The sequence below is a fragment of the Corvus hawaiiensis genome, chromosome 8 (assembly GCF_020740725.1).
Source record: "Corvus hawaiiensis isolate bCorHaw1 chromosome 8, bCorHaw1.pri.cur, whole genome shotgun sequence".
Taxonomy (NCBI): Eukaryota; Metazoa; Chordata; class Aves; order Passeriformes; family Corvidae; genus Corvus; species Corvus hawaiiensis.
In genome coordinates this window covers 26076104-26097220 of record NC_063220.1, presented here as the reverse complement: position 1 = coordinate 26097220, position 21117 = coordinate 26076104, and the positions used below count along the sequence as shown (strand labels likewise).

Sequence of the window (21117 nt, the reverse complement as noted above, 5' to 3'; positions counted from 1 at the left end):
GACACAAAGGTGACAAACTGCCAGTATGAATTGCCAAGCAGTCTCTCGAACTCCCTTCCTTGTTAAAGCTCACAAGACACTCCTCTCCAACAATTTTCCAATTATTTATACAACTTGTTTGATGAAGTACAGAGACAGACAGAAATGAAAGAAAAAGCAAGAAACAGAATCCAAGTATCTGGCTTCTGAAGAATTTTCTTGCCTGTTTATTAGATGAAGAAAAAATATCTATTGATTCCAAATTGACATTTGGAGAAAATGCTTTCTGGCTGCAATAAATTTGAAACAAGAGTAAGCATTAAAAAAAAACCCCAAACACACATTTGACAAGAGAAGGTCTTCAGTAGAATGCTTGTTAACTCAAGAAAGCTTTACCCTTCTTGGCAGAAGCCTGTAGAACAAGCAAGGCTCATACAAACTTAAGAAAAATAATCAGAATATTTCAGAGTTTGGGATTTAAGCATGGACCACTAGCTCAGTCTCCATAAGGAACACACTGCAGCTCTACTGAAAACCATTCGTATATGATGTGTTTGGCCATACACGAGTGAGAAGAGATAAAACCGAACTTGTTAGAGACTTCAGCATAACAAAAATCATCTTCCACTGTAGAGCATTACACTGTGTTTTGTTATACAAATTCACATGCAGTCTAATTGTTAAAGCAATTAAACTGTCCAGCTTTCTTTCAGACAACTAAATCTTAAGAAAACATGAAAATTGTATATGTACAAAAAAGACAATTGTTCTTAAAACAAGCTACTCTAATGCAGAAGTTATTTCTCAGTCTAAATATTATTGCCTTTTGTGAAGAATGTGATTCATTTCCCAGGGTGTGTGTGGTACTGAATAAGCTCCACCATTCAAGTCAAGTTTTCTTTGTTTTCAATATGCTCAGCACAGGTCAGGTGAAGTCAAGCACGGTGGCAAGGCTCTGTTCCAGCAACAATCAGGGAACATACCGGGCTCAGCATTTAAGCGACAACTGTTGAGGAATTCGGCTGTGAAATAAACATCAACATCACAGAAGAACATCAGGACCTCGCCCTTTTCCCAGGCTCTGGCACCCATGTCAAGTCCTCGGCCTCGGTTAAATTCCTCATTCAGAGAGACAAGTGTGTAATTGTGGAAGTCAGTTTCTCTACAAGAAAAACAGAGCCAAACCCAAAATCAATCTGTGGGGAGGGGCAGAGGGACCATTTATAATTTTCCAGCATTTTACAGGATTTCATTCCAGAAATTTAAAAAGAAAAACAGTTATATGATCAGAATGAGAAAAAAAAAAAATCTGTTACACTTAGCTGTCTATTTTAATTTTAAACCTTGTAAAATGATAGAAATCAGTCTTACTTTAATAACTCCACTTCATGTTTAATCATTCAGACAGATTAAAAGGCCTTTTGTTATCTGACATGAATTAAAATGCTCTCTTGAATTACAATGGCATCTAAAATTTGCCCCCACAAACCAAGAAGTCCTGATTAACAGAGAAATAGCTGTCTTCACCAGTTCAGAGAAGGCTGCAAACAGGAAGCCAGAGTCCTGGCATCATCAGACGCATGGGGCAAAGGCCATCTGTGTGGTGGTGCCACCATAACCCAGGCATTTTGCTTCTCCTTGCTATTTACCAGTAGCACATGGGCCTGTACTCACAGCAGAAGAGGGAAGGAGCAGCAAGAGGAGACTGAAAACACACTCAGAGAACACCTTCAAGCAAAGTTAAGTGTCTACTTCAAAGACACTTCAGAGGACAATGCTTGAAGAGAAAAGAGTGAAGATACTCAACAGTAGCACCACTAAAAAGATACAGAACCAGGTAAATGCTCAGTGAGCCTGCAGCACTGGCTCAGTGCTCTGAGGACATCTCACAGAGAGCAGGGCAGGCAGCAGGGGCCTCAAAAATGGAGGGGCCCAGCACACGGCAGGTGCTAGGGAGACTACAGCAAAAAAGGCAGAAATTCTCTCCTCCCTTCCTACAAGATGCCTGTACATGTCAGGCCAACTCTCCATCACATGCTCCAAGCTGGTGACAAAGTAGCCAGTGTCTAATCTATGTCATCGAGAGTAGCCTGGCCAGCACTGTGAGAGAGGGATCACACTAGAGCTCAAGGGGAAAAAGCTCCCAGCTCAGGGATGAGCACAAGAGCTCAGGGAGCGAAGAAACGTAGGCAAAGGATGCTAACACCTCTCCCATCTCTCTGGAGCAAAAATCATAAAAGACACATTCAGGAATTTTACATCCATAAACGTAATGCTACTTGCTGAGACAGCCATGATGAACTGTGCTTAAAGTTATTTTACAGCCAAGAGTAAGTAGGCCTACTTTGTACATCTTTGTTCCTTATCATTAAATAAAATTGTCTCTCCAGTGAAATAGCTATTGAAATGTACATCCCAGTTCCAAAGAACTTAAGCTCTGATCAAGCTGTTAGCGTGACTGAATATGCACTGCAAAACTCATCCCTGTTGTTATCCCTGTTGTTTTTTGGACTGTCAGATAGAAACCTCAAAGTCTTTTCTGTCTATAAGTTGATTTTTGTAGTCTTCAGGAAACTTTTGCAACCTAAGCTGTAAAATGCCAACTATAAATAGCGTACAGTAAATAAAGCATACTTTTCCTAGTAACCTGAAATGGAGTATAAATTTATTTGGTTTATTTTTTCATTCTTTTTAAAAACTACTTAAAATGCCAATCAATATTGTTTGTACTGACTGATGTTGAATTGATACACTTACCTAGCTACAGATTCTAGGATGCTTTTCACTTCTGATAGACCATCTTGTCCGAAGTACACCACTGTGAGGTGAACACGCTTATCCTGATGAATACACACATCCCTATAAGCACAAAGATAAGCTGATATTAATAATTACTTGCAACACAATAAAAAACTTCAGGTACTTAAAAGCTACTGCATTAAAAAGTATTAGCAGACTGGAGTGTTCTGGTTAGGCATCAAATGGCTTCAAAGAAAACAAGGAAAGATGTTTTCCCCTCTTCCTTCCCCATCTTTCCCATTTGAATCAGAAGGTTCCAATACTGTGTGTCACATTCCAATACCTTATTTTATAAACAGGTACTCTGTACATTTACAACTAATGTAAAAATTATGTTCAAGATCATCTGTGTCCAGGTTCACAATGATCCTGACATTTGGTCATTTTGCTGCAATTTGAGAATCTCTCAAACCCTTTTAGAAGGAATGTTTTCTCCATACTGTAGGTTCAATTACACACACCCCAAGGCAGTTGCACACAATGTTGGAATCATTAGCTCCACTGCAAATCAACCAGAACAGGAATTCATTTTGAAAAGGAAACAAAATACTGAAAATCAGCAACATAGCTCACTATATAATCTCATGCACCTACCTAAAGTTTTGCATAAATTGTGCAAATGCCTCAGTTCTTCCAGCAAGAGGAACAATAATGTTAATGATCGATCTAGAAATATCGACCGTTTCACTCTTCACTTTCATGAGGGGTCCAAAAGGTCGGAACAAGGTGACATGCCTGTACTCCATGCCATCCATCTTCTTATAAAACAGCTCATACTGTGTCCCCTTATCTCTTTCTGTACGATAGTAACCTGAAGAATAAGTCACACAAGTAATATGTAAAGTCAAAGATCCCGGAAATTGTATTTCAGAAACACTGATTTTCCTAAGAACTAAAGAAGTGGAGACAAACTTTCTGGGTTTCTCCTAAAAACATACAAAGTTTCCACAAACTATTATTGATCACAATCAGCCTTCTACCATTTTAGGTCAGACCTGAGAAACAACCCCAAACAAACTCCAGCTTCCCCTGCTTCTTAGAGACAACAGGTTTTCTGGTCCTATGCCAGCTTCTCAGACAGAATTAGAGTTGGGTCTTCCCAACAAAAAGGGAATTCAGCTATTTGCTATGGAAAAGGATGGCTGAAATTTAATATTGCCTGCTCTTAAGCCGTTCAGTAAGAATCTAGCCCTGAGCTAGTCCACAGTAAAAACTGAAATCATCTGGCCAGTGATCAACACAAGAAAAGCACAATTTGTTCTGTGGGCAGAACAAATGACAGTAACTTGCTTGACAAAGTCTGCAAAATCTGACATGTGGCATCGAAACAAAACAACTGTGTGATAATGCTGGAATGCTTTTAAATTGTTTTCACTGCTGACCAGTAGTTAATGCTTTCTATCTGATAAATTAGTGGCATTTTACTATACCCACAATCTTCTAAGGACATAGGCAGAGGTTTTCTATGTGGCTGTCACACTTCAGGACAACAATGCTAGTCCCCCAGAAACAGGACTATCTGTTGAGAGATATTTTACTCCTAATGGGTAGAAAAAATCTGTCCCCTTCAGAACATGCTCCTTCATCGTGTCCCATTCAGAACAAGCTCTGTGTTGCCAATTCCACATCTATGCTACCCTGAGAATAAGAAATGATGACAGGAAAAATCCTCCAACAAAAATGCCTTATGAGCATCCCACCTCTGCTCTCTTCTCACCAGCCAGGAAAAGAAGAACCACAAGCTACGCCATGAACTGGCATTACATTCCAGTTAACTGGCCACCCAGACCATAGAGAAAGTTACAAACAGCTGCATATTCCCAAGTGTGATGCACACCCCTGCCCTCACAGGATGCATTTCCATTCACCTGGCTGGCCTGAACTGCCCCTTCTCCAAGCCAGTGTCCTCAGCAGCTGAAATCCCTCCCAGGCCTCCCACCCAGAAAGCAGCTGGTGGCAGGGCACAGAGCAGACAAGCCATATGGGCAATACAAAGGGTTCTCTTTTGTATCCAGTATTGATATTGTCCTTTTTGTCTCATCTTCTTTAGCAACTGAAGTCAACATGGGACAAAGTATGTGAAGGGAGCAGCTCTCAGCCTCAGAGCACCTTGGGTTTGACTGTCTCAGGAACCAGAAAGAAGGGATGATAGAGCTTTTTGGCTCTCCTTATCCCCAGGGAAGTATTCCTCCATGTTCCCTTCCCTTTCAATACAAGAAGCAAAGGAATGTGCATACCACCTTGACCTAACTTCTTTCTCTATATCCCAGATTCCATTTACAAAGAAAGAATCCTTTCTCTAAATCTACCTAACTCTATGTTCCTCTGCTCCAGCCTCCATCCTCAAACCAAGCCCAGTTTCTTTCACTGATGCTCCCTCTTTCTGCCCAGCAGCCTCTCTTTTACAGCAAGCGCCTTATGCCTCGCCCACACTCAGCTCTGTAATCCATTCCTTCTTGTGGACAAGTGTGTGCACTGGCAGATCCAACGGGAAACGTGGATGACTACCACAGAGGGTCTGTGGGACACATGTTGTAGCAGAACAAGCTGGTCCATCACACTGGAAGTCAGTGAAAACTGAACCTCTTAACTCAGATGGTTTTAACCTTTGAACAAAGTTCTGCAATGCTCTCCTTGAAAAGACTGAAATTCACATTTATGCTTTTGTCAACACAGAGATGCATGAAGTATGCACCACATTTTAATGCTAATTTTTAAATCATTATTAATTACAAGCACTGAAAATGGTGTTTCAAACAATGAAAGTCTACAATGCTGACTGTCAGAAGCAGCAAAAGATTTTAAATCCCTCTCAACCCTTTTCCATTCCAATCTTTTGTGCTGCATAGTCCAGCACTGTAGCTTGAAAACAGCATCATGGTTAATGGAGCAGCCGATGCACCACTATGCTTGTACCTCATGCTTTCATGTAATATACAGCAAACACTTTGTACCAGGACTCCTGGGGAAATTAACATTCAGCATTTTATATTTTATTCTTTACTCTGTTATCCAATAGCTGTTTGCAGATAAAAATACCATTTACAATATAAGCAAAGTTTTTAAAAAGCACGTCAGCTGCCAATAGCCTATCTTTAATCAAAGATTAAGCTTAGATGTCAGTCTACAACAGAAGGCTGAAGTACAGAATAAAAATTTCTAGATTAATTAAAAAAAAAAGAAAACAAAAGCAAACCCCACTGCTGTACTTCATAAAGACATTAATATGCAAATTCAAATACAAATAGTGCCTTGCCAACATTCAATTGTTGAAATACAAGATTCCAAACTTTTGAATCTCAACATGCTACTAGAGCCACACTTCTTTTAAATACTATGTACTCCTTGAGTTATTCTCCTTGCTATGAGCTAACCTCTGTTGCTAATCTACTAACTTGAATACTTTTATGGGACTAAAGTTTCTATATACAGAAGCCAGATTTGAGAACAGCCAGAAAAAGAACCCACATCTGGTTTACTTCTTAGTGTATTCAGGTTTTTAACACTTGGAACTGACTCATTTAATAAAACCTGTTATCTCACCTTCCAACTGGCATATGCTGGCTGTCATCCAAAATAGAACTCCTCAAGCAAAGAGGTAAAAAGCAGTAGAAATAATTTAGCAGCTGCTATTTCTGGTCCATGAAGCTTTTCTCCCTTTGCAGAAGTTCTGTTTCTCACCAAACATACTAAACATAGGAATCCTGGGGATCAGTTACTATCAAAGCCAAAAAGCTCTTTTTCTATTGCCTTGAATATTTTACGACTACCAAGAAAGTGTTTGGGCTATGGAATTTAAGATGTATGACCTGGTTTTTTTGGTGTGTATTAGAATTCTCCACTGAAGTTCCCAGGACAGTGGCCAGTTTCTGATCTTATGCAGCACACATGAAAGGGGCTGTTTGCATGACAAACAGTCCACACTGTTCTATGGATGGCAAGGACTTTGGAAGAGTTTTGATTTAAGCTGGCAGCAGGGGAATAAAGGATTTTTACATGCCACGGATGGGTGGGGAGTCTTCCTTTTAGATGCAGATCTGAAGAAAGTTTCTGGATGTTGCTCAGTTTCAATTGGAAACACAGAATCAGGACCCAAATAGCACTGCTAGACATTCAATACCAAGACTTTTATTAGCAATTAGATAATTGCTTCTGTTTTCCAAAGGTTAATTTTAAATGTTTGTGCAACGGAAAACCTTTTAATCTCTTGATAAGAAAAGCCAATTACACTGATAAATGTAAACCCAAATAAGCCAGTTACACTGATAGTGAAGTGTGTCCATGAAGGCTCCTCAAGGCTTCTCTGTCACCATTCAAGACTTAGCGTCACAAGCTTCTGGAGAAAGGGAACAGGCAGAGGTAATACTATTATCTCCTCTAAATTACTCTCCATTTCTCAATATTATCAAATACTGATCTCAAATAAATCTATTTTTAATTGAGGACTACCTTAGATTGTGCAGTTCAGCAAGTAGGTCCATTGTTCATAATCCTAAATCCATTCATTCATGAAAATATGTAAAATTGCATCTTTTATCCTCACTAGGGATACTCTTCATCCACAGGGAATAGGATACTCTTGTTTCTCATATACTTAGATCTAATGGAAACACTAAGAAAAAAAAAACAACAACTTCAAAGTGTTTCTCAACTGCAAAACAAGACTTCTTTTCAGGTCAGATTTTTGTTCTGTTAATATTAGAATTCTGGAAGTTTCATTACGGGTTGCTGCAAAGGAAAACAGGCACAGCAAACAGAGCTGAGAAATTTGCTGGTTTTCTCTTCATCAGCAGAGCAAGTCAATTGAGCCTTGTGAAAAATAATTTGAAGTTCTCAGAAAGTATCTTTGTAGTTGTAATATATACTTAGAAATCTTTTTTTTTTTTTTACGTAGTGTTATTGTTCAAAGCCTGCACATAACCATGACGTGGCTGTGGTAGCTCTGCCTTCTCATAATTCCAAAGCAGATTTGGATCATCTCTTTGTCTTGCAACACTAACAAGATAACATCAGTTCAGAAAACACTTGGCCAGATTGCTCCCTGTTGTGGATACAGCTTCCTTGCATCACTGGCAGAAGACAGAGTATCTTCATGCAGAGCCCACAGAGGCTGAGCGTGCAGCAAGGCAGCTGCATGAACAGTTAAATCAAGGACACAGAGCAAAAATGCAATGAGTAAGTTCACATCCATCAGCATATATTTGGAACTTTTTTGGCCTATGCAGTATTAGAAGTAATAAAAATCAGTAGATTCAGACTACCATGAGTATTATTGATAATTAAGTGTACTTCATCAGAAAAAAAGTTTCTTTCGGAAATTTCTATTTATAAAATAGAAAGCAGATAATTTTTAAATTCAAGTTATTAGTATTGGTTGTCTCAAGGTACTCCAATAGAGAGATATCCTAAAACACAGTAAGAAAAAAAAATTCTTGATTTTTTTTTAAATAACAGTGATAATTCACTGACTGGGCAACAGAAGCAACATAAATGCTGGGAAAGAACTTCAGACATATTCAGCACACATCAAAAGACACCATTAAGTAAAATCATCTATAAGAAAAGATATTCTAAACTTATTTAAACAGTCACCAAATTCTCTAAGGAGAAAGTACCTGAAAGTACATATCACAAAATATTACATAGTTCAAAGTTTAGTCTACTATTTCACAAGTCTAGGAAAAGAGCAGACATAATCCGCAGAACCAAATATTGACATATATAAAAAATAGCCTGTTGAGGTAACAAGCTAGAACACTTTAGAATAAAAATGCCTATTTCTTGTAGCACAGTTTTGTGGGTAAGTTTTTATACACAGATACGCAGTAGTTTTGAGGAAAAAAATCCTGCAAGTCAGAAGATAAAATCAGCTTATCTGTACTGAGCAAAAAACATGATGGTTATGTATTAACTAAAGCAGTACCATGTTTTCTCTTTTGTCCCAGAAGTAAAAAAAAAAAAAAATATCCATACACCAAGTTTCTCAGCCTCCAATTTCAAATTGCACAATATTCTACTTTTAGTCACAAACCACTTATTACAAAATAATTACCTATTGAAGAGGATGCAGAACTTAAATTATTTGCTTCGACTAAAACCATCTTTAAAAAACTGTCTCTCTAAATGAGCAACACTAATCCAGCAACCATTTTGACATGCTCTTAGGACAATTGCAGGACCTGCTCTGACATCAGCTGATACACCAAGTCTGCTATGCAATTTAAACCTACCAGTTTATGACAGCTTAAGGGAGCAGTATTTTCTAAATAGAATGGCAGCAGCTTTTCAATTAGACTTCCATCAAAAGGGGATGCCCAGGCAATGGAGGCAGAGTGCTAGAGCCCACTCACGGGGCTGCAGGGCAAGGCACCTGCACATACCAATACTGGCTGGGTCTGCTTCTTACCTCTGAGTTTTAGAAAAACAGGGGTGGGGAAAAAATATGTGAACATTCAGAAGCTGCCTTTTATTCCTGGCTAAATTAGCTAGTAGTATTTGCACTAAAAAACCCACAGAATACTCACACAACCCACACCTTCTGTCTGAAGAAAGACACTAATAGATATAGATAACGCTATGGCTGGTTGCTAACACATCCATATGCAGCATAAAATACTTGTCTTTCCCTAAAGTTCCCGTAACCCTGTGTTTGAAGTTACTGTCTTTACAGCAAAAGGAAATTCGTTTGATTTCCATAAACAAATACTGGTGTGAACAGAAGCAGAGGCATGAAGTATAACTCTAAGGTTCTAAAACTATTTGCTTTCTTGAAACTCTGTCATTAAAGGCAGCACATTAAAAAAATCGACAGCTATTTCAGTCATGGTAAAATAAAAATTCACTAGAGTACAAGCAGTATCTAAAATGGCAATGGAAAAGCAGCTGAATACTTAATGTAGATATAAAGTACAAGAATGACTACCCCTGGAGAAAATAATAGAGTTTCAAAGGAGAACTGTACTAAGAGCCTAACACAGCACTGGCTGTGTTGCACTGACCCAGCTAAGTGGATTCCATGGCCTGCCCCACCTTCTGGAATGAAAAAGAGTACTTGCATCAAACTTTAAACACAGTAGCTGTTAAAAGCAGAGACTTTTTGCAGTACAGACCAATTACATCATCTGAGACTGAAAGAATCCATTATTTCAAGGCCAGTGGTACCTTTCTCCAGCATGTTTCCTTAATAGTGCAGACATCAGTACTTACTCCAGACTCCCTTCTGCAGTAATGGTCTTATAACATGGTCTACCTTTTGGTTTTTAATGGCAGCACAAACTGTATTTAATACTGTAAGTATACAGAAGGGGTACGAGGGCAGTTTTTGATAATACTTCTCTCCATCAGCATGAGACTGTACCTTGACTGTACCCCTTGTTATGGGATTTGTCTATGCATCTTTTAAGGGCTTTACTGAGCGTTGAAAGTTTAACTGCTACATATGCCTTTATAATAGTATGTGTTCTGCAGTTAAACTTAGAGGCACTGAGACAAAACAGAAGAGAGAACAAGAGAACGGTTCAAGGCTGCACAGCTTAGCAGACCCCATAACTGTATACCATGGAAGGTCTATTCAGGTCACCAAGTTCTTCAGCTGACAGGACCAGAACACAGCCTACCAATGCTCTCCCTCCAGTAGGACGGACCATGGCAACTCTAAGAGAGTCAAAGGCCTGAATATTAACTAAAAGTGGCATAGAGATGAGTGAAGAAAAACCATGTAGCTTCATGCTGGATTGCTTAGCTACTCTGGAACAAGAAAGGTGAATCAATTTCTCCCTCCCACTGTCATCAGTTTCACTGGAAGTCTTTCAGTTATTCAGTACCATAAGCAGCTGTATCACACTGACTTTGGCTACAATCAGTTACGAATGCATCCATATTTTAAGCAGATACAGCTTCCCCTGTACAGCTTCCCCTCTTGTGGTAAGCCCTTCTCAAATGTATTTGTTATTCCACTAAAACCACAAGATAATGAAGCAGTAATATTCTCATCATCAGACATAAAGGTTCTTATGATGCAGTTACTCTTCAAGACTCTATTCAAGTAGGTAAAACACCTAAAAGTACAAACACCATTAAATGCCTGTTGTGACATTCTGCTAATGGGCTGGAAAGCATGTAAACATACCTTCTATAAAATCATTTTCACTATATAGCTGCCTGTCTCCTACTCCATCATCTTCATCTTGTCCATCTTCTTCATCTGGATTATTGATAACTTCTAGGCCAGCCTCGATAACTTCCACCAATTCATCTCGTTTATCTTTTCTAACGGGTTTCTCTTCTGGATGCCGAGTGAGCCCCATCTCCAACTGGAATACTTTCATGGATGTAAAGCTTTCAAAAGGAATGACTCCATACTCACTAGGCAGTTTGGCCCCCACGCTCACCTCAGCTTTGTCAATCTGGGAATGAAGAAACTCTAGGAGATCATTGGATGTTTGTTCTTTGGTGCCCTGGTAGTTCATACCATTGACCTTCGGGCTCTTTTTTTCCTGCAGGGACTTCAATTTGTCACTCATTTCCTGAAGCTCTTGCTTTAACTGGGCAATCTGACGCTTCAGACTGGTAGCTCGGTTTTGGTAATGCTCCTCTTGTTCCTGCAAGAGAGCTTGATAGTATTCTTTACCCATGCTTTCACCTACAACACCAGGCAGAGATCCATTGTTATCTGTTTGTGGAGCACACTCCAGCAAATACATGAGCAAGACTAAACTGAATAGTAAAGCAAGGCCCACCAATAGCCAACGAGTCCTGGCTTGAATTACTAAGCCTCTTCTAGGCATTCTCATATTATTTCTGTTTCCAATCCTAAAAGATGACTTATCTGCTCTTGCTTTCCAGGGAACATCACCCCAGACTTTAAAAACTTAGAAAAAGAGAGAAAACATAACTGTAATAGCTCCTACAAGTTCTGGTAACATAGCTGATGAGCAGTTTTCAAGCTTTGCCTTAATCAGGTGTCATTGCAGAGATGTAAATCTGAAGTTCCTATGTCATCCATAACCATCAACTGTAAGTCTGATTGACGCCATACAATTTGCTCAGGATTTCCTACCCCAAACAAGAAAAACCTGCAGAGGGGGAGGAAGACAGAAGACACCAGCAAGGAATCATATTTTCATTTCCTAATTCAGCCCTAGTTGAAGGGGCTTAGCTTATTTGAAGTTTTGTGAGGGCAATCTGCAGAAGTAATTTTGTAAGCTTTGAATAGACAGCAATTTTTCCCCCCACTATGTGTGAGAGCAATCTACAGTTTAGTAAAAGTAATTTTCATTGGCTAGTCTTGCTTTTCCTCTGGCACTTGAGTATTTTATTCCACTCCCCCTCCTTTCCTTGGAATCTGTGGTTTGAGTCAGCAAAACGAAGACAGAACCTAAAATTAAAAGAAAGGTATATATTAGAACTACAAAGCAGACAGTCATTTGGAAAACACATGAACAAAGTTCTAACACAGGCATGCAAGAGACTGCTGGTGGAAGGAGTGAGAAAGGGAGAAAGAAATGCTTTTTCTTTCCTTTGCATTACCCATCAGCAACTCCCTTTGACACAGTGTCTGGAAAATAGTAATGGTTCTTCTAGTCTCACCACATTTTATTAGACATTTATTTTAACTCCACCATTCCTTCTTGGGTTTTTTGTTTTGTTTTACTCTGTGGGACGAAAAAAGAAAAAAAACAAACCCCATGCCCTTCCTACTCTTCTAAACAACAACAAAAAAAAACCCCGAAACAAAACAAAAAAAAAAACCAACCAATCAAAAAAACCCCATGAACTATTTTGAAGGAGCAGAAGCTTGCAATTTTATTTGCTTTTACTTTAAGTAAATATCTTTCAGGGTAAAACTATTCACTCATGAATAAAGTATTATTGATTTAAATATCAAAGTTTACAGAAACTGCATTTCAGATTAAGTCAAATTCAAGAGAAATTGAAATTCAAACTCCAATCCCTGATTGATGAAAGGGATCCTGAGATTACCCATCTGCTAACATTTCCATTTTTTGATATGGTTAGGCTAGCATAAAGAGGCATGGGTCACACTCTTACATGACTGACCAAACTAGCCTAGAGGAAAAGACCAGGGAAACAGACCAGAGATATGCAAGAGGGGGATACCAAAAATGCTACTCAGCACTGAGAGTCAGCTAAACGATTCATAGGCCTCCTCAATGAGAGCATAAAAAGCTAAGAAGTAGGCTCAGTGCATGTTAGTCTATTTTCAACATTAATAAAATACTTCCATTTAAAATTTGATTGTATAAAATAAGTGAAACTCATTAAAATTTATCCAGGGACCTATTAGCTCTACATCCATTTTGACTGTGTTATGCAGTTATGGTTTGGGGGAAGTTCTGGGACTCCCAGTTTAGTTTCACTATCCTTATGAGACTAGAAAAATTTGCTAACTTCCATACTGCTTCTCTATGGGTTAGACAGACTTATCTGGCACTGCCAGCTGCCACACAGCCCGTCTTGCGCTGACCCTGCGAGGCAGTCAGGGTGCCACAATGCATCCCATGTTTACAGCAAGCACCTGGCACTGTGTCTCCCTGATTACTCATTGTGACACTCCTCCCTTCCCATTCAGCTTCCAGCATCCGGATACAGCTCCAGTGCGAATCGGGTACCCCTTATCAGTGGTATCGTCATATTCAGCATCCACACTTGCAAGAAATCTCCAGTTACAAGGCCAGAAAGTTTGAGTGACTTATTCATACCACCACCAGCAAAGCCTGCCACAGCTGACCCAAAGTCTGCAGGCATATCATGCACACCAAGTTTGGCAAGAGCTGCACACCGTGGGGTTGTCCAGCTGAAGTCTATAGGACTGCTTGAAGGAGTTTTTAGTATTTCTACTGCTAAAGTCCATGTTAACAAATAATTTAGATAGATTATGTAGAAATTCTTAATACAGCAGATTAAAGGCAATTAGTCATCTGAAACTGAAGGTTTTGGAACTCATGTAAAGCTACTGCAGACTTTGATAAAAAATAAATAACAGTTTTATCAACTGAATACTAGATAACATCCTTTCAAGTCCAAACAAGACCGAAGTTAATCACTTCTCGCTGCACAAATACAACATTATATAAATGCAAGTTGAATGCCTATAAAGAGTGATCAACACCAGATGTATCCTCAGACTACTGACCGGTGTCCAGATGTGGTGAATCAAGGGAGTCAGAAGAAAAAATCTACAGGATAAAACCAGTTCACAGAAATTACAATCTCATCCCAAGCTTTCTTTAGTACAAAGATGACCATATGATGTTTTTTTACATTTCTTACTGAATTCTTGTTCTGTTAGACTGCAGGAGGTGAAGCCACAATTAATAGCATAAAGAACCATGAGCTTCTTTAAACCTCAGTAAATGCTAGACTGTACTAAAGCTACTCCATGCAGAAGCTGACACATCTTCAACCAGTAAAGGCATATTGAGAAATGATCAAAGTACCTAACTTGTATAAAGTATCAGTAATTCAAGCCCCAATTATTCTAATTGTTGTTAACTGAAAAATAGATACCCCTGGAGACGGAGCATTAGTTCTAGCAGGCTTTTGTAGTCAATTCTTGCTCCACCAATAAACTACCCTGCGTTCAACTTTGATGAGTCACTAAGTTTCTTTAGGTCTCATTCATGTCTTAGAAGAAAGGGAAAACAGATCTCCTGATGTGGTGTCAAGAGGACACAATGTACCAGGAGATTAAGATCCCCTCAGAGAATAGCAGAGGGCAGTGAAAGAGCGCTCCTCTTCATACCTTTCCTCACTGTGGCCAAACAGACATCATTGTGGTAAGCATGGATTAGGGAAGTCAACACGCCCCCGCAGGGAACTCGGCCACTGGCACCGTGTCACCAACGCAAGAAAAAAGATTATGAATATTTGCAGATTTCCGGGCGTTCCCACTGGCACTTATTTACAGCAGAAGGCTGTTGGGGGGAGCACTGCCCTGAGGGGTGCTAAGGGATGAAATATAATAAACCCTTTCTGCAGCAATGAGAACTACACGAGCTGGGCTGTAAAGTGCTCACTGGTCCTTTTCCTTCTAGGCTCTAATTATTGCTTCATTAGCTGAAACCCTTTATCTAGTGGGCTAGTGACAATCCTATTAACAAGACAGCCTTTTTACAAAGATAGGCATTGCCTATTTATGTTTGACCATTTTCTTGCAACACCATAAAGAACAGGCATTTTTCCCACTACAGCTTCACTGTGGCCTTTAAAGGAAACGAATGTTTTTGCAACCAGTTATGTCGAACATTAAAATTTTAAATTGCACAGGGAGAGCTGAATGGGAAAGTTAGTTTACTAAAGCTGTGGGAACTGAGCCAATTGACTTTTTTTTTTTTTTCCCCTTCAGTATTACTTCTGTTGAGGGAAGTTTTCATAAAGGAGTAAGACACATTTCATCTTGAATACTTCAAAGAGTGAGTGAAGGCAGCAAGAATCTTCCTTCCTTCTTATCCCATTGGAAAAGGAGAGCTTATGAGCACCCTATTTCACTGTCCTCTCTTTTCAGAAAAAAAAAAGGGCCCCATTTTTGCATATTTACAACCCAAATTTGATATGAATTTGATCTGACACAGCCCTATTTTAGGAATTCCAGTAACTAGGCTGTAGAATATGATTACAAGAGAAAGCAGGCTGTGAAACCCCAAAACAAGCAAAAGCACATGGGATCCAAAAAATCACAATAGGGAAACTAATTGGGTTACATGGAACATTCTGAAATTTATAAAGAACAGTAAGATTACCTGGCAATAAGTAATCACACAGAAGTCCCTGGAATTTCAGTGTTTAAAGATTAAGTTCCAAAACTTTAAATTGCACATGCTGGTATTTAACTTCATATCAATTCTTCAGAACAAGTCTATTTGCAGTAGTCTGTATGATCTCCAAGGAATGAGATATCTGAGGTTTACAAAATACTTATAAAGATCTGCAGGATTTCCAGAGGCAACTGGATGTTAATTCTTTCTGCATTTCCAGGGTCTTCTGTATATTCAACTATGGAAATGTTTCTGTTCCTTACAAAAAAGTTCATTGATTCTCTAAGCACAAGGGAACAGACCAACATGCTAATTGAAAATGCTTTACCTTTTTTTTTTTTTTTAACTACATTAGCATTCTGGTTTTGTTCCTTGCTGCAAAGGATGAGTACGTCTTTCTGAAGTGGGGAAACATTCACACTTAAAGCAGTGACCTAATTCAGTACGCACTTGGCTTCATGCCAGACTGTGGGGACATTCCGTGTGTGAGCATGTTTTACTTTAGACATGTCCTTTTCATTCAGCGTGCCCTAGACGGTCACTGTTTAGCTGTTCATGAAATTCCAGCTGAGAGTTCTTTTATTGTTCATAATTTCACCCAGATGCCACAGACATTCACTGTCTTAAGCCTCCTCCACACACATATTTCGGTATATAACTTCTTGGCAAGTTATACAATAAATCATAAGGTCCAATCTCATCTCTTGCATCTTCCCTTCTTATTCTGAAGAACAGTGCCACTGAGAACAGAATAGCTTGGAATGTCAGAGGAATACTGGGCACACCATTATCTTCTCACTTGCTGAAACCAAACTGAAAGCAAGCTGTGCATCTGCTGTTGCAGGCAATCTTTGCATAAACCTCGGAGTGAAAAACCTCAAACCATACCTTAACAACACACAAACACATCATCTCTGCTTAGACAGTCTGCTGAGGTATAGCCACAGAAAAGACAAAGGAATTTGTTCAGAGTTTTATTACACAGTTCTAGCTGAGCAAGTACAAAAGTCAGATTTTTCTGCTGCTAGGAAGAAAAGTGAAGAAGAGGAAAAAAAAAAATCCACAAGAATTAACTGCCAAAGTTCTCACTTTCCACAGAAAACCAGTCAAGAATCGCACCCTCTTTACTGACTGAAAAAAACTTATTTTTATCACAATTCTGCCATCTGATGAGCTTTCAGCTATGGCTCTGCTTCCCAGGCATACATGCATATGCATTGCTGGATGGGAGAGAAGTTAAAAGCCACTACCAGTCTATGGCAAGATGACCTGCATTCAGTAAAACCAACAGGAAAGTGAAAATAATCACAAAATATTTTAGACCTTACCGGTTTCATATTGAATTCTGAAAAATTTGAAAGTTTTGCTTGTACATATTGCAACCACTGCCCACAGTAAATCGATCACATGAAGCACACACAGCAGCTTATTTTCAACTTTTTGAAAGCTTAGAGCATGATACACTGTTTCAGTGCATCACAACACTCCCCAGTAGCTGGTAAGCACTGGACTTCAGCTTTGTTTCTCACCTTACTTGGCTGACACCAAAAGGAATTATTCTTCCAGCTACCTCTTTTTATTGGCATCAGTTTCCTTTCCTCTGCCAAAGCCAGAGGTCCCATGGGGGAAACAGGGGGACAACAATGACTGCACACTCATCACTGAGCATCTTACTTCATTTTTAATTAAGGACATGGGGGAAAAAAAATGAATAGTGGTGAACTGTACACATTATGAACAGCCTGTGATGAATTTTAAAGTGCTTGAGCACATCTGCAATAGGTAACTTCAGACATTTCTTTAGTTCCTAAATGGGAAGGGAAAAAAAAAAAATCGTGCCTTTGGCACAAGGACCATTCTAGAACTCAAAGTACCCCAGGAGTAAGTAGTTCAGGCATGAGAACCATAGGAAAAAGTTACTTCAGTGAAGGGTGCAACAATCACAGGATTTATTACTCAAAAAATAATATTCTCCATGCAAATGGTTTCTCTCACAAAAAGCAACATTGTTGTTTTGCCAGCAGAAATGCTGCACTCTGAAATAAAATTAAGACCAAACCTCCACAAGTTTCCACTGCCACATTAGAGACTGCAGTACATAGGGAAGATATATCAGGTTTCTTATCTCCCTTGTTTCATGTGATAGATCACCTCACTCTCAACACGAGGGAGAGAAAATCAATAAAAACCCCTGCCTTTTCCAAGGACCAGATCCTGCTTATTAATTACATCTTTTCAGCATATGCAACTGAAGCAACACACTTTGTACTAACCTCTAAAACACAGACATGCAGAAAAGAGTAGGGTTTCATTTTAATAGTGGTGTTCAATCATCTTAAAAATCAAGAATAATCAAGCAGGTCACCCTCTTTATAGCTTTCCCAAACCCTCTCTTGCAATTTCGCCTGTTTCAAGTTCCCTGGAATGTGTTTTTACAACAGCAACACAGACCACGGGGGCTGCAGGAAGAACCCATCCTGCTCATGCACCACACACCCCTTCCCTGCCCCATGTACACGGCCAAAAAATAAATCAGCATGCCAAGCTGACAGAATAGCAAATACTGTGGGGTTTATTGCCTCTGTTCTCAGAGAAAGCCAGCAGAAGGTGATATGCAACAGCCTAGAAATGGTGGTATTTTTGCCACGACAATACCTGGAAAAAGCAGTCATGTTGTCATCCTCAACTGAAGGAAATATTAACTGTACTGTAGTGGTTTAAATGCAATTCTTTCATAACCTACTGTGAAGTAACAAGGAAAAATAGCAACTTTTTGCTGGAGCAGTTTTATCTCCTATAACTGAGAGAAGTAAGCAAGTTATCACTTGTCCTGGCATTTGTTGTTCCTAAACAAAACTAAATCCATTACATAGCTAAGTGGACAAATGAAAGAACAGCATTATTCCCATTATTTACTTTATACCTAATCCAAAGTAAGCAATGAGTTTATGAATAAAAGCCCTGCTTTGGCTTCAGTGAATCCAAAGCAAGTCCATTTGTCTGGAAAATGCTGAATTAAAATTGAAACTTGAAACCCAACCAGCTACACCTTAACCACACTGGTCAGTATTATTCCATTTCAGATAAAGCCAGGAAACAAAAGTCAGCTCACAGTCACTTTATTGTTTTTATGAGGAGAGACATCTGCTTGGCAAGAAAAACTAGCTAAAATGTCCTAGGTAGGACCAACTGAAGGAGTTTTGTTTGCTTGCTTGCTTGTTTTAAAACTATTATCAAAAAGCTATCATGAAAGGCTCTTCTACCGTCAGCTTTCCCAAGACAGTAGCTTTTCTGTATAACACAACTTTTCATAGCTTATATTATTTAGCTTGTGGGTTTCTGCACTGCTGTTGGTGCTATTCCTCTTTTTAAATTTGGCAAGCAAACCACAAACTCCAAGTTTGGAGAAGCGTGTCTTCTTCCCCTTACTGACAGGGAATTAAAGGAACAGCAGTATTACATGACTCTGCTTATTGTGCCTACTTTGTTGGTTGCCAGAGTGCAACCTAGAAATGGGAACAGAAGTACAAGCAGCCACCTTAGCACAGCTATCAGGGAAGATCTTTCTCCTGGTATTCCTAACATCTTGCAAGCAGTGTTTTTCACATGAGCATTAAGCAAGAACCTGGCCTACTTTTACAACATGCTTTGTTAAACCCTTATTAAGGACACAGTCCCCATGAGGGGCTGCATAAATTATAACACTGCAGCATTTGGGTTCCTGAGCCAGGGCACTACACCTGAGCAACCATACCCAGCTGATGGCAGTCTGTCCACTGAAAGGTGGCAGAGCTTCCCAACAGCCTGTGTAACACTGCACACCCAATCAAGGGCAAAAGGACTGTGGAGCACAGCTTAAGTAAAACTAAATATCACTTCTTACAGCAATTGCAGTTTATCTTCAAGGATGCACAGTAGTCTCTATTAGAGCACATGCTGGGAGATGTTCATACTGCTTTCAGTAGGATAGAGCAACAGCTGCAGCAAGTGGCAGAAATTAAACTTAAGATGCCCAATAGTCTTCAAAAAGGTAATGCTGTAGTAGGGCTTTTTTGCACAGGAAAACAGCCTGCTTCAGAAGGACAGAAAAACCAGTTACGCTTAGAGAGCATCACCTTGAATCAAAGTGAATGAGGAAAGGTGAAATACTCTTTAGGCACCCAAAGCATCTAAACAACTTATAAGGCCCCAGCTAAATATTTTCCCCACACAAGATGATGCTCCCTCAAATGCAATAACACAGTAGAAGGTAACTGGCGATCCCAGCTCACCAGCACAGCATTTGCACAGCACACCTGCATTTTCACTGATGCCATGTTCTATTTATTAAAACCAATCACTGAGAATGACTGCAATCATTCACTGTGGAACGGTAACTGGGAAAACCAAAGAGATGAGAATAATGTGTTTTTCTTGCAATTGCTTCACCTAAGTTCCACATCTAACCATATTCTCAGAATTAAGCTGTCTTCTGCTTTCTCAGATCTCTGTCATCTACTTCTCTATATAAGGAGATCAAGATAACATAGTTACTGTAACCCAAGCATAATGAAAATATAAATGCCAACCTATGTAAATGCTTGAGCTGTTTTTAAAGGATAATTGTCATTCAAGTTCATACATGGAGGCAGTGGAAGACTTCTCATTGTGGGAGGTAAGAATAAAGGTCATGCATCCAGTTTCCTTATACTCTAAAGCAAATCTGAAAATACTGTAGAGGAAAACAGATTCCCTTTGAGGCCCTCACAGGTACCTAGTAGGTAGTTCTCACATGGAGATTGCTTTTTCTTACGTTATGAAGAGATGGAAAAGGACAGTCCATACCCAGAATGTTTTTTCTAACAGCTGCACAGCAAATGAGCCAGCATTTAAAAAAAGTTAGAGACTTAATTATGTGGGGGGTTAATTTTTTTTTTTCCATTTTCTGGAACTTTTTCTATGTTAAGAGGGACACTGTTTTCACGGATGTAACATTCCAGACTATGATGCAACTGTAGCAGTTGAAGTGAAAACAGACTGCAGTTAAATTCTCAAGTGCATCCAACTTTCTTAAAGACTTTCAAACTTCTATTAATATCTGTCTTAAAAACAGAAATGTATATAGGAAATTGATCTAAATTTAATAAAAAAGTTTTGTTGAACAAATATGCACCACAGCAATATTCTCACTGAAGTTATGATTTATTGCCAAATTTTTTGAGGGTTACCTGGACCAGGGAATATTTGTACAGAATGCTCCTCAGTGCAAGTTTGAAGACTCCTGAAGTGACCACTGGAAGATATTTCTGTGCATTTTGTCCAAGTGGTAGTTTGGCCTGAGAGTTCTAAAATAACTAAAACCAGTTTAAAATACTACTTGCTACAGAAATCCTAAGAAAATGCTGCCTTGATTTCCTTAAATACAACTGAATCAGCTAACTTATGTTCACACATGGTTTTCAAAACTGTGCTCACTTTGCTATTTTTCAGTCCACAATCGAAGATGGAAGGAGGAACACAAACTACAAATGTTTTTAGAACACCTAAAAATCAGCATAGTATTTCAGGTTCTGCTTTCAGCACA

At 39.2% G+C, this 21117-nt stretch overlaps 1 protein-coding gene across 1 annotated transcript in view; it reads right to left on the bottom strand.

Moving 5' to 3' along the window:
- CSGALNACT2 (chondroitin sulfate N-acetylgalactosaminyltransferase 2) overlaps positions 1-21117 on the bottom strand; it is a 32957-nt gene that overhangs the window by 5053 nt on the left and 6787 nt on the right. Inside the window, exons 2-5 of the mRNA XM_048310552.1 lie at positions 10907-12154; positions 3373-3589; positions 2737-2838; positions 963-1141 (exon numbers count right to left, since the gene is read on the bottom strand). Coding sequence (XP_048166509.1) covers positions 963-1141; positions 2737-2838; positions 3373-3589; positions 10907-11570 — 1162 coding nt within the window. The 5' untranslated portion in view covers positions 11571-12154. The remainder of the gene's footprint in view (positions 1-962; positions 1142-2736; positions 2839-3372; positions 3590-10906; positions 12155-21117) is intronic.